The sequence below is a fragment of the Saimiri boliviensis genome, chromosome 4 (genome assembly GCF_048565385.1).
Source record: "Saimiri boliviensis isolate mSaiBol1 chromosome 4, mSaiBol1.pri, whole genome shotgun sequence".
NCBI lineage: Eukaryota > Metazoa > Chordata > Mammalia > Primates > Cebidae > Saimiri > Saimiri boliviensis.
In genome coordinates, this window is record NC_133452.1 from 118,136,847 (window position 1) to 118,151,707 (window position 14,861).

General features: G+C 31.1%; 1 protein-coding gene across 3 annotated transcripts in view; it reads right to left on the reverse strand.

Moving 5' to 3' along the window:
* Positions 1-14,861, reverse strand: part of ADGRB3 (adhesion G protein-coupled receptor B3) — a 740,902-nt gene that overhangs the window by 454,993 nt on the left and 271,048 nt on the right. For 2 of the 3 annotated variants that reach the window (XM_074398120.1, XM_074398119.1), the window contains exon 2: positions 3,809-3,919. In XM_074398120.1, coding sequence (XP_074254221.1) covers positions 3,809-3,919 — 111 coding nt within the window. Of the gene's footprint in view, positions 1-3,808; positions 3,920-14,861 lie in introns of those variants that run through there. The other variant, XM_074398121.1, reaches the window with a different exon arrangement.

Genomic DNA, 14,861 nt, shown 5'->3' on the forward strand with positions numbered 1-14,861 from the left:
GGCCTACCTATCAAAGCGATTTCATAATAACTCAAGTCCTATAGTTTCAGTGACGTTTCCATTAATAGTTCTTTTTTCCATGCTGTATTTCCTTAGTTATAAAAGTATGAAGACCATTCTAGTCAAGCACATTAGGCCATTATGAGAACAGCTAACATACATGATAAGAAAGATGTTAAAAATATTCAATGACATTAAAATAGTAAAGTATAAGATAAAGTATACCGTTTTTAGTATGGATATCTTTGGAGATAGTACAAAGTAAAGGCTCTTTAGCCTAGCACAAAAAACAAAAGGAAACTGGAAAAGCATTGCAATTAAAGTCAGAAGACCTGTGTTTGATGAAAACCTACTGAATAATAGCTCTGTGACCTTGAGAAAGTCATTTTATTTATTTGAATGTCTTTGATAAAATGAATACATTTACTTTAAAATCTTTGAGGACCGAGTGAGATAATATGCGAGAATGCATTTTAAATTATGAAAAAAATACTAATATAAACTTTTGCTAGTATGTTAAAGTCATGTAATTAGAACTGTGCTATCTATCTATCTATCTATCTATCTATCTATCTATCTATCTATCATCTATCTATTTATTTATTTAGAGATGAAGTCTCACTCTGTGACCTAGGCTGGAGTGTAAGGGTGCTATCTCGGCTGACCGCAACCTCTGCCTCCTGGGTTCAAATGATTCTCCTGCATCAGCCTCCCAAGTAGCAGGAATGACAGGTGTGTGCCACCATACCTGGCTAACTTTTTGTATTTTTAGTAGAGACAGGATTTCGCCATGTTCGCCAGGCTGATCTTGAACTGCCAACCTCCTGGCATCCCAAAGTGCCAGGATTACAGGTGTGAATCACTGCACCCAGACTACTTTTATTTATTTATTTTTTGTTTTAGATAACATACTACATAGTCCAAATTCAGGCTATTTTCTTCACTGTAATAAAAGGCCACTTTTCTAAACATGTTTATAAATTAATTGATGACTATGTTGCTTAAGCATAAGCAAGTGTAATTAAGATTTCTTAAGCCATCTTATTGGCATTTAATTTAGATGTCTATATTAAATAGCTGTATTTATATGATATCACTTCATTTTATATCCCTTAAAGACAAATAAATATTGTATTATAGGCTATTAAAGCATCATCATTTATATCCAAATTATCCTATTTTATCAAATGTTACTCTTTTAAAAAAAAGTTACACTCACTTTGTCACTGTATAGAAAGATTGCTTTTAATTACAATGTTTTACTGATCATATTGATTGAAGAGGCCTGGTTCCTCATTTTGAGAAGTAATTCTTAAATATTAAAATGTGATAGCTTTTGCTTTTTCCTCTCTGATTAACATAAAAATATATTATTATTATTTAAATTTATGTTTTTTGACTTATTCTTTGTTCTCAAAATTACTGTTAACAAATTTTATGTTATTTATATGCAACAGTCATTTTTTGGCTTAAATGACAGGGAAATACAGGGAAAAGCTTTATAAGTAAAGCCGAATTTTTGTAAAATTTCATTGTGTGATACTTACCTGCATTTATTCAGATTACCTTAACAGCTAAAGAAAGTATAATCTAGGAAAATGTTTAAGGAAAAATATTCTCCTCTTTTTGATATTGTAATTGTCTTCCGTTAAATTATAAATTTTAAAAATTATTTAAAATAATGAGTTTTCCAGTTTTACACCAGTGCTAAAATAGTTTAATTTTAAACTCTTATACATGTATTCATGTTTGTCTATACTATATTTGGTTTAAAATATAGTAAATAAAATAATAAATAAATAAAATAATAAATATTTATTATTCATCATTTTGAGCATCCAATCAATATTTTCAGAATTTTAATTTTGAAGTTCATTGTCCTCTCTGAGCTATTGTTAGCAATGTGGGGAAATGGTTTTAAAGCTTCTCATGGATTTTTTTTTGAGAAATGTCTCACCTGTTTTACCAAATTGCATTACTGTAGATTAAACACAAAACAAAAGCTGAAAAAGAATAAGTACATTCAAAAACTAAAATTAGTAATTCCTTACTAGAAAAACACAATGTTCCTTGAGATTTGAATTTATCAGAAGGGATTTGGCTGAAGATTGTGAATCGAGCTATGTCACAGACAAATCAAAAAACTTGTATAGAAATTTTTGGCCAAATTGCATAATATTTATGCATAAACTAATTATGTCACAATATTGGAAATTTAAAACTATGCTTCTCCATTTCACTTCCTATTGACACCAATTTTTAGGAACTTCAGTAAACCAATGTCTGCCACCTCTTTTAAGCAAATAAAATACATCTTTTAAAATCTTGCAGAAATGCCCCCATGAGATGGTGCCGATGAAGATGAGCAGTCAGCCCATGCCCCTGTGACTTAACGTCAAATGCTCTCTAATTTCTGCTCAGTGGTTGAAAATTTTTGCTCCCTGTAAAGGAGGGAAATACATTTAGAAATTAGGAAATTTACCTAAACATGTTAATACACTTTTAGACTTGTTCAAGCAAATAGTAAAAATAAAAATCAAATTTCCTTAAACAAGAAGATGTACAAAAAGTGATCCAGATAAGCAGGTTTCCTCATTTCTGTATTTGGTTGTGACATAAATCTAAAAAAACCCAAAAAACTAAAAATGTATCCTTGTAGATTTATTTTAAACTCCTGTTCTGAAAATTTGACCTATTTGCAACTAATGTACCAAAATCTTCTACTTACCCATTATTAAGAGCAAAACTCATTAACCATATTTGCATTTTTATATTATAGATTCAGATCTAGTGTTCTAAAAAAATATTATCCTAAGAACATATGAACTGAAGAAAACATCAATTTCTTGAGGGAATTTCACTACCATTAGTTGAAATGTCATGTCAGAAAGCTGGTCATATACTTGAAATGTTTGTATTAATGGCAAAACATTTAGATGCATAAAAATGTTTAAGACATAGATAAAACTGTTAGCTTTCTATTTCCCAAAATAAAGGTGACAACTGAAAATTTATGTAACAAAGTTTAAACACTTTTCCTTTAAAGGATGTAACACATGCAATACACTCAGATGAAGTTAGCCTATTTATTATAAGACAAAATATGAATACATTTATTTGCTCAAATTCTGTAACTAATGGGCATAAATTAGACATATTCCAAATATATACTAATATATTTGGAGGGAGGTTTTTAAGAAGTAATCTCATTAATTTAGAATTAAACATTTTATAAAGTAGAAAGTCATTTTAGTTGATATTTAATTAGTTAGAATGTTACAGCTTACTTAACACTGTCAACTTTTTATCATTTAGCTTATATAACCAGCTCTTCAAATAAAAATGTAAAATTTTTTAAAGTTTATATTTTCTGTACATTTTAACCATTAATACTTATAAGTAGGATCACATTTGGAAAAAATGAATATATTCAATATTGTTAAATTTTATTTTCTAGAGTTTCATTTAAAGTTCTAATTTTTGAAAATCCTCTATCATTGTTGAGGAAATAACTTTGCTGTCTTTCTTTAAAAGTTTAATAATATATTTTAAGTAGTTAATTAGCATAAATGCCACTATGTAAATCCTAAATGTCTCATACTGAAAGCAAAATAATTCTTACACAATTTTGGTGCACTTTCCAATTCACAGCTACTTTATTTATGGACTTTAACTGGTGACAAAAAATGGCTCAAAAACAAAATATCAGCTCCAAAAACTGACAAATGTGCAGCAAAAGATTATGAAAACATGCAGTGGTTTCATTAAATTAACAACAGTAAATAGAAAAATGTAACTAACGTATTACCAGTTTGTGCCATAAATTTAGCAGCATCAGCTTGTTCCTGAGGGACCCTTTTTTCATGAACAGATCGAGGTCGCTGACTTTTAATTGTATGATCTCCCATCATTCCAAATTCTAAAGACAGAATAAAGGTATATGAAAGCTTGTGTGTAGACATTTCTCACAAATTACATTACTGTCTCATGCAATATGTTCCTACACATAACTAAAAGATAATTATTAAATTCACAGTTTTAAATTTGCTAGGCTGATCTGCTTGCAATATCTCTAAACTGAAGTCAGAAAACGTATAAACATGAACGAGATTTCAAGAAACAATAATAACAGTCAATAAAATGACACATCAGATTTTAAGTCAACTTAACAGAGATACTGTACTCTTTTCTTATAATGTTTTGAAGCAATACATAAGAAAAAATACAACCACAGTGTTAACTGTTGCTTTTTTTTAGCGAGAGAATCCTGACTTGGTAGCATCTGATTCTTTGTCCAACGATAATTACCCCCAGAAGTGTGTCAGCAGTTTTCTTATTACTAGGTTACTCAGTCCTGTAACTTAACTTTTCTAAAGTAAACCCAGTCACTTAACGTACTACCTTTTTTCCATCCAAAGATGAGGTTGCCCTTGGTGTCCTCAAAGGCTCATAGAATATAGTGGCCTTGGTCATTCTCATTCTTTCCCTCTGTGCCCCAATTAATTACTCCCCGCTTTGCTAATCACATATAAGAGAATATTTTCTCTTTTAAAAGTTATATTTATGAAATTTATTGTCTCCAGCCTTCCCTTATTTGATTATTTGGTAGTAGAACTTTCAAGAAAGGCAAAATTAAAAAAAGAAAAACGTCTGGGCCTAAGTTAGGAACAAATGGAAGAAAGAAAAAAATTAGTTGAGTAAAAGAATAGCTTCTATGTAATATATTTTTAAAAATTCATATGCTTAGAATTCTGCAAGGGACCTGTGCTTATTGAACTGTTACTGAAAAGTGGTAACAGTTTTCTGTGGTTTTACAAAAATCAAAGCCTAATGTGTAGAATAGTTGTTGGTTCTGGCTCATAGGAGTTTAGATAGGGGAAGGGAATACTAAAGGGTAAGAAACTGTGCTGCCCTCTTTTATATCAAGAAAATCACTAGGTCCTTAAGACGTAGTTTCTTAAACATGACAGAGATGACTGGGTGAAGTGTGTTGCAGTGACAGTGCAGGTAGTGTAATTAAGCAGTGTATTTTGTAAGCACTAATTCTACCAATTCTTGTATGTGAGGAGAAAAGACTAGCACACATTTTCATCTGTCCTAGAAAATCCTCACGTAAAAATTAAACCATGGCACTGGACTGATGTGTCAGAAATTTTTTCCATATAATCTACTCAAAGAACATCTCCTGAGAAATCTGAATGTGTGTTTGTTTTTGTCAGGTGAGATAATATTCAGGGCAGAAAATGGAAATTTTCATAAAATGTCAGTGTGTTTGACTTCGTAAAAGCCATCACTATTTTCCATTACTGCCAACATCCTTTCATTCCAGTCATTTACGTGTGCAGTATGTGCTGCCTAAACCATGTTTTGCCAAGCCAGTAAGAAGTATGTAATCACTCATTATTTAACTATTTTGGAAATTAACCATTTAGAAAATTTATACCTAGACTGACTATCTAATATTTTCAAATATTATATGCAATTAGAATGTTTCTGGATATGAAATAGCACAACAAATTAGTAGTAATTTTTCTAACAGTATGCTTCACCTTATTTCCTCTTGAATTCATAGTATAAATTGTGTGTATGCCTATTGCTTTCAGCATTTATTTCAGAGTATATATTTACATAAGTCACCTGGGGGCTCTGATGCTCACAGTAAGGTAATTTTGGCAAGAGATGAGAGGGCAAAGGATGCTGAAAAGTTTATTCCATGCCTTCAACTTAATTATGTAGTAAATAACTGTGTAACCTGTTCTAGCAGAAGGCAGTTTTCCAACTCAGTGGCAGCATGATCATAGGCTAAAATCTCTCTTCCAAGGTTTATTTCAACAGAGACTATGATCTTGAAATTCAGGAGGTCTGAGTATGTCCATGGGTTTTGGTCTGTCACCTAGGGTGAAGTGCAGTGGTGCAAACTTGAATGCCTGGGCTCAGATAGTGATTCTCTCCCTCAGTTCAGCTTCTCAAGTAGCTAGGACAACAAGCACCAGCCACCAGGCCTCACTAATTTTTAAGTTTTTGTTGTTGGAACAGGGCCTCACTATCTTTCCTAGGCTGGTCTCAAACTTCTGGCCTCTAGGGATCCTCCCACCTCTGCTTCCCAAATTGTTGGGATTACAGGTAGGAACCACTGTTCCCAGTCTTGGGATGATTTTTAAAAGTGTCATATTCAATTTTTAATAATTTCTTAAGTTTAAAACAAGTTGAAGTGTTCATTTTTTAAAGAATAGAACAAATTTAAGGAAATCATTTTATATTATTAGTTGGAATGTGATTTACATCTCTTAAAATATGTGTAATACAAATTAAATTTCAATATCCTACAAATTAAATGTCAATATTCCACACTGTGGCTACTTCTACTTATCAATAATCAATGCTATATGAATATTATTGCTGATACTTTATGTCACAATATTTGAGATAAGAAATTCTTCAATAATTTATGAACTTGATTATAAACTTGTTACATAATCAGAAGTTTGAATTGGAATTTTTGATTATTGCTGTCAATATAATGTATCTGAAAAATTACTTTGATAAAAATGAGAATTAATATGAGGTCCTAATATAACTAAATTCCTTATAAGAGAGAAGACATGAAAAACTCATTTTTTTTTTCAGATGGGAAAACAACACTATGGTGGTATTTTTTTTTTAATATTTCACATCTATTGTTCTAGAGAATTCAAATTTGTAACTGAAATATATAAACTATTGTCTAACCAAATGCGTTTCTTCTGTAATGTTTATGTCCCATGTTTGAAAACAAAAATCTTTCTTTTTTTAGAGTTGCTATTAACAGTAAGATTTAACACATAATGCTATGGTTCTCTCCATACCTGACAATGGATGATTTTCAAAACACTTCTGTTGCTTTTTAAGGGGACATTATCTTCTTCACCTCTAATAAAAATTTAGGCCAATTGGATCATCCAAACTTAGGAAAAAAACAATTATTTTTGCTGTTGTTTTACACGATGAATGTGAGTTGAGGTACACTTTTAGCATAGTAGGATTTCTGAATAATATAAATTGTTCATGGGTGGCTGATTCATATTCAAATGATTCTTAGTTGGCAAAGATAACATATTACATTAGTTACACGAGAAAAAAGAACATAACCAAATAAAAAGATGATCTGCTTTGGCGAAAGCAATGAAAAGCAAGTTAAGAAATCAAATGAAATAATGCATAGCATAACATTATATATGTACATATGGCTTATGAATATACAGGGTTATTTCCTCTATCTATGTTGATGTTATCAGTGAAGTGGTGGGTAAATAACTACGTTCCTGTATAAACCCAAATGATCAGAGAGGACCTCCATGCTTTTGCCTATTTTCTCAATCTTTCACTGCACTTCTCGATTAAAAGCAATAGGCCCCGGAATTCAGATACAATCAAAGTGACATGAAAGACAAATCTGAACATAATTGCCTTCAGTACACTTTAGTGTCATTTCTTCCCCAGTCCAAGAATGTGTAAGTAGATCATTAAGACACAAATGACATAAAATATGACGTTTGATCGTCAATTGTCAGTTACAAAGATTTTGTCTGGAAATTAGTGGTCATAATAATGTGAGATCAAATTCATTAAAAAGTTAAAACACAAACGCATATCTACTTGTTATTTTATCATGTATATTTTTAAGCATACAGATAAGCACATCATTAGATTACGAGAAAAGAGTCATTACAGTAATCTATCTAGCAATAGAAATACTACTTTGAATTGTCGGTAATGTTTTCTTTACATGTCCACAAAAGTCACCTTCACCTAAGCCATTATTGCTTCTCAACAAACTTTTGGAATTATGTCCTACTTATGTGTGGCCAAAGTGCACTACTTGTCAAAAGATTCATCAAACCACTGCATCCTTTCTTACATTTTCCTAAACTTAAAACACCTGCTTTTCCAGTCATGCCTGCAAAAAAGTCTCTTACCAAACCTAACTCAAATGTCACCACCTCCTCAAACTATCTCCTCATTAACCAAACATAAACAACCTCTACCTTCCTTAACTTCTATTTTTCTTTGCTTTGAATTAGAAATGGACTTTCACTATAATTATTAGATTTTCTTACTCCTCCTAGCAGATTATAAACTTCTAAGGAAGGGAAAGTATTACTTATGAATTTTAAAATCACCCTCTGCTTTGCATGTGACTTAAGTTTAATATTTACTTAGTAAACAAATAAATCTTGCTTTAGGAATTGTTTCTCCAAAATGCACGTTTCTAGAAATGAGAACCATTCCTTTAACTTGCTTGAACAGTACAATGGGGAGAAAAATAAAATTCTCTGTGAAGTACTTAAAAATTAGTTATGTATGATAATGATGGTCAAAATTTCTGCTGTCAATAAGGTTATTACCTATAAATATTCAGATTATCATTAAAATAATTTAAATACTGCTTAGTTTTAACATTAAATATCACTGTCCTGAAACAAAGCTTTATTTTTTAATAAGCATTTATTAATTAGTATCTTAGGAACCAAAGTTACAAATATGAATCAGAAATGGTTTCTGATATTCTAAAGCTCATAGTTCAAGGAAATCCACTAAACATGGCCTGATCCTTTGAAGTATAAAAAACTATTTATTTTAATCAAAATATTATTGAGCTACACTTGAGCCTCATTTTTTATATTTATTTCCTAAATACTAGAATGCCCTCCACTACAATGACTTGCTAATTTGTCTCCAAAGAGAAAATAAAAACAATCTTTTAATATGTCTCCTAAGAGAAACACAATTAAATATTTCAAGCCATACAATTGTACATTGGAAGTGATATCTCATTTATCACAAACTAACAAGAAAGAATATTAAAATAGAATTTGCTGACACGAGAAAGATTCCATCATCTGACTAGCGTAAGGTACTGTAGACAAGTAAGTTCTGTTGAGAAACAATCATATATTTTCTGAAAAACGTTATTAGATTTAATGCCTTGTAGACTCACATTTAGGCAGGATTATAAATTATTACATTTGTTTATTTAGAAACAGAATTGGCACAGTGATTTTGCATGAAAACTTTTCCTGCATTCTGTAGTGGGAGATATTTTGATAGTGAAGAGCAGCCCAGATTATCAGGATTTTGGTATAGTTGTAATTTCTAAGAGTTTGCCTTGATTTTAATGGCATTTAAAAATGTTATCAGATTTAAAAATTGTATTCTCTCACTTAAGTATTATTTTTAGTACCTATATAGCCAAGTTTTTTGTGAAAAGCTAGAGATAAGAGGAGAAAAGATTGGAGTTTATATAATAAAAAACATTTCTACAGTTAACATCAACTATTAGAAATTCAAATTTTAGAATTATCATTAGTTAATATTATGAATAAAATTTTTACAAGAGTACTTTTACTACTGATGATAAATATACTAATTCATTTTCCCAAAGAACCATAAAAAATACAATAGATGATGAAAGAAAACTTCCAAAAAATTCAGTAATGACATTTATATAATAAATTAATACATATTGGAATATATTTAAGTAAAATAAATCAATATTAAAAATATCAGAAATCTGATAAATCTATCATTAAAATTTAAAAGATTAAATTATTAAAAGAAAGATTATCCTTTCTTTCTTATTATTTCTTGGTTTCATTCCTAAAGCTAGATATGTGGCTATAAGACCTAACATGCTATTTTTTATAGTATCAAAACGGAACTTGCTTTTCAAAATACTTCAACAGAAATGATTTTATTGGGTAGCTGCACATGACTCTGTTAAAAAAAATGAATAATTTTAGGGTACTTCTAAAAGTGGATAAAACACAAAATAGTCAAAGGGCACACTGCTAATATGTTTACAGAAAAGTTAAAAATGTTCAAGAGTTGACAATGTTACATTATCTAATTTATAACATTTTGTAGAAGTGATTACAAAATATATTTGGTGCATTTGGACAATAGTGCTGTATTTAATCTAACTTTGTTCCAAGTAAAAATGATGAAATAATTAAATATAATAGATTTTCTTTTGGAACTCCTCAAACATTTGTTTGAAAATTATACAGTGAGATATTTTATGAGAATGATTCCAGGAAATTCAGAGGATAATCCCTTAAGTTATCATTTTTATGCTTATTCTGTTTGCCATCCAGGAAATGTTAGTAAATTGTACAAACTCTTCCATGCAAGAGCTCATCAATGTGAGTAATTGTGCAGGAATTGTTTCTTATTTCTTATCCATTATACAATTGCTATTATGATCATATCTCTCTGAGATAACTACTGAATTCTTATAAACCAGCAGTAATAGTTTGCTTAAAAATATGTTTTATTTGTTGTTGACAAGAAGCACATAAATGACAAACATAATTCTACTTTCAGTAGTACTAGCAGTTGAATGTCTTTTGTTGTTGATTTCAGATCTTAATTTAGCACATAAGCATACCAGTGGCAAAATAAGATGCTTTACTGTAATTAACACCTTTACAGTAGACTAAAACTCTTACAGTATACAATTTTAATATCCTTGTTGCTAATGTGTCTCTTGACAAGAGCTTAGAAAGTCAGAAGTATGAAAAAGTAATCTGAGTTGTCCCTGGATGGTTATTTCTATATTTTTCAAACGAGAACATGGCTTCGTGGCTTTTCTGCCAAGCTTTCTAACATGCATACTCTGCCTTCAGAGAAGATTTTATAGGGGCTTCTAAAAGGAGGGACAATTCTCTGGCTTATCTCTGGTATGATACTTTTAAATTCACCAAAGCTCATTATTATTTATTATAACAGTGTCATATAGACTAATTTAAATTAAAGCAATATCACTGTATACATATTTACTGAAATAACTTAAAATATTCCATAAAATAATTTGTACATTATTTTATATACAATTATTGGTACATTATTAGTATATTATTAGTATAAAATAAATGCTACCCTACAATTGAAGGTTACAGATTAGATTAATGCTTGCTTGGTCAAAAAAATACAAGTGGTAGATAAAATATATTCTTTTTCATAAAACACTGGTATTGAGGTAATTCTGCTACATCTTTTTTTTTTTTTTTTGAGACAGAGTCTCACTCTGTTGCCAGGCGCCAAGCTGGAGTGCAGTGGCACAATCTCAGCTCACTGCAACCTCCGCCTCCTGGGTTCAAACAATTCTCCTGCCTCAGCCTCCCGAGTAGCTGGGACTACAGGCACACACCACCACGCCCAGCTAATTTTTATATTTTTAGTAGAGACGGGGTTTCACCATGTTGGCCAGAATGGTCTAGATCTCTTGACCTCATGATCTGCCCGCCTGGGCCTCCCAAAGTGCTGGGATTACAGGCTTGAGCCACTGCCCGGCCCAATTCTGCTACATCTTTATTGTATTTAAATTGCAATCAATTGAGTTGAAAGGTCTCCACGTTTACTTTTTGTACCTGGAGGTAAGGAAGAAGGATTTCTTCTTTTACACATTTTCACTTTACCCATTATATTCATACAAAAATGCTTCTTATATGAGTGTGGCAGATTTTTATAAAAGGCTTAAAAAAAAAAAGAGAGAGAGAATCTAGAAACACCAATGTAGTTCTGGTCACATTTTATCATTTATCTACCGCTATATTTTAGCTTATTACAAAATGTTTTAACTTGAAATAGTAGCATCTATATACACTTAATGAAATAAGTATCAAACCTGACTTTCTTAGTAAGAGTGATTCTACTAAGACATGTATATAGTGTTTATAATTTCTAAAATAACTCTAATGCCGTCTTAACCATTCCCTTAACATTTTAGCTTATTTTTCTGAAACAAACTAAGATACATGGAAAATATTTTCAGTATTTTTCTAGTATGTAAAAATTCTTAAAATCAATTAACTAATATTTGAGCTTGTTTTAATAAGTTATTAGTATTAAAGCACAAGTGATATTCTATAGCGAAATCTACAGATAATCAGTCTCTTCAAACCTGTGTTTCACATGCTAAAGATAGTTAAGGCCATTTTAACTAGGAGGAAGGTTAAGGCTCAATGTGGAGGGGGTGGAAAAATAAATAAGCAATCAGAAGATGCAGCTCATATTTCAGAGCACCATGCCTTAAATTCCCTGCACCTGTTTCCTCTTCTTGCAAAATGAGATACTGGGAAGCTGATTTCTATGGTCTCTTTATACTCTAAAATTACATTACATTCTAAGATTTAAAGTTGATTGATGAAAATATAGGCTATCTCTCAGTCGACCAAGAGTGGTAGAAAACCTGGTTAAGCTCGATTAACAGGTCTGTACACAGACATACATGCATGTATGCACATGCACGAGTCTGAGTAACGTAAGAGTTGCTTGGCTTCTTCAAGACATTTTCTCAAATCATTCAATGTTGAAGTTACCTTGATCTACATCTAAGCGCTAAATCAAGGTTTACTTTACAAGCGAAGTCTCAGCTTGCCTAATACTTATTTAAAAAAGTAAATCTATGCTGTAGCTAGCATCCACACTGGACAGTTTTTTTTTTTTGTTGTTGTTTTTGTTTTTTTTTTTCTGTAAGAGGGTTTTTTTTTTTCCCAAAGGCATTTGGGAATGAATATATTTCACTCATTCAGCAAATGTTAAATGAGCACCCATTACATTCCACAAAGGATTCTTGGCACTGGAAATGTAGCTGTGAACATACCAGACAAAAATCTTGTTTTTGAGAGAAAAACATTATTGTTATTTTTACTTTGATATATAAGGCTTATGAAATATTGAATGAAAATTAAATTTACAAGCCAGCCCTTTGGAAAGATTATTTATAAGTAGTAATATATACATTTCTTTTATAAATAACTTTTAATTAGTTTTTCATTCATAAAGTACTTCAGGTAAAACCAAGTGAGTATCTCATCCATATTATTATTCCACAAAATTTGTTTAAAGGATGATTTAAATTAAAACTGTGGACACAAAAGCCACTACAAAACATACAATATTGTGGGCTTACTGGTCTCCTTTGTATTATTTTTACAATTTTCTTTTTTAAAAATTTATTATACTTTAAATTCTGGGGTACATGTGCAGGTTGTGTAGGTTTGTTACACAGGTACACATGTGCCATATTAGTTTTGCTTCATCCATCACCCCGTTATCTACATTAGGTATTTCTCCTAATGCTATTGCTTCCCAATCCCCCAACTGCCTGCTATTCCTTCCCCAGTCCCCCACTCCCCATGCCCCAGTATGTGATGTTCCCCTCCCTGTGTCCATGTGTTCACATTGTTCCATACCCACCTATGAGTGAGAACATGCAGTGTTTGGTTTTCTGTTCTTGTATCAGTTTGCTGAGAATGATGGTTTCCAGCTTTATCCATGTTCTCTCTTGAATTTTAATAGATTTTTTTTTTATAAACCAATCTAGTCTCTCTATGCCTCAGAAGAGAATATCTGTCTTTTTTCGTTCTATTCTCCTATTCTTATATTATATATTTTAATATATTAATTTTTAAAAACTGTCCAAGAAGATATAATTGTACTTGAACTACATCACTCCCTTATATTTTCCTATTGCTCGACATGTATGTTGTCTTCAAAGATTTTCCTACCTGAAGAGAGTCACCTAAAGTGGTTTTGCTGTGAGGAATCACAATTTAAATTCTGCTAGATATTGCCACATTCCACACTCCCCACCAAAGTGTTTAGTGTTTATTCTGATATACTTCACTACATGTAGTGTAGGAAGGGCAGATGTTAACTCTTCTTCATCTGTTTCTATTTGATTTCTATCAACATACAACATCTCTCTTCATTCTGATTCGTGCTTTTCATGTTTACTCCAATTTTGTCTGATATTAATGTTATATTTCCTGTTTTGTCAATACACTTTTGTCTGCTACATCTTTTTCTATATTTTATGTTCAGCCCCTTAATGTCATTTTGCTTCAAGCATGTTTCTTATATATAACATATATAGTTGGATTTTAAAGATCCCATCTGATCCTCTTCCTTTTAATAAATAAATGTGAATTAAACACCTTCACATTTATTATATTTACTAAATTGTTGAACATTTCTCTTCTGCCTTAGAATTTGTCTTCAACATGTTTTCTTATTTTCTCCCCTTTGCTAATTTTTTTAGACTGATAGGAATTGTCATTGCTACATTTTCTCTAGATATCCTAATTTAATTATTTAAAAGTGTTATACCTTAATGTTTTACATGTACATAACGTGTATTTTATAAAAATCTGTCAATCTCTTTAATTAGTCAGCATCTATAGGCTTCTCCAATCAAGACAATAGTTTGGGTATGCTATTACTTCCTCTTCTGCCTTTGTATACATTTGTCATGTATTTCCACACCATTACATTTGTACATTATGGTACATTATGCTTCAATAATTTAGATTTAACTACTAGATTTTCTAGTTTCTTTGTCTTCTTTCTTGGATTAATTTATCATTTTGTTCAATACATTCATTAACAGAGAATGAGCCAAAGCTGGGCCTCACACACTTGAATGTTAGTTTGGCTCACCTTAGAAATTTAGGGTTAAGGTTATTTTTTTTTTTCTCACTAAACTTTGAAGACACTTCTACACTGACTCCTGGTATCCAGTGTTGCCCTTGAGTCTTCTTATAAGAGAACCACTTTTATGTCTGGAAGCTTTTCGGGACTTTGTGTGTGTGTGTGTGTGTGTGTGTGTGTGTGTGTGTGTGTGTGTGTCCCTCTCTCTCTGTCTCTCTCTCCCATGCTCTCTCACTCACATACACACATTTAACATCACAAATTCAATTGTATAAAGAAATAAATATTTAATTCTAAATTAAATACTCAGATTAACATATTTTAACTAACCGTCACTTCAATATGAACCAGCAGTGCATACAGCAGATTCACTAACAGAGACTCTTATC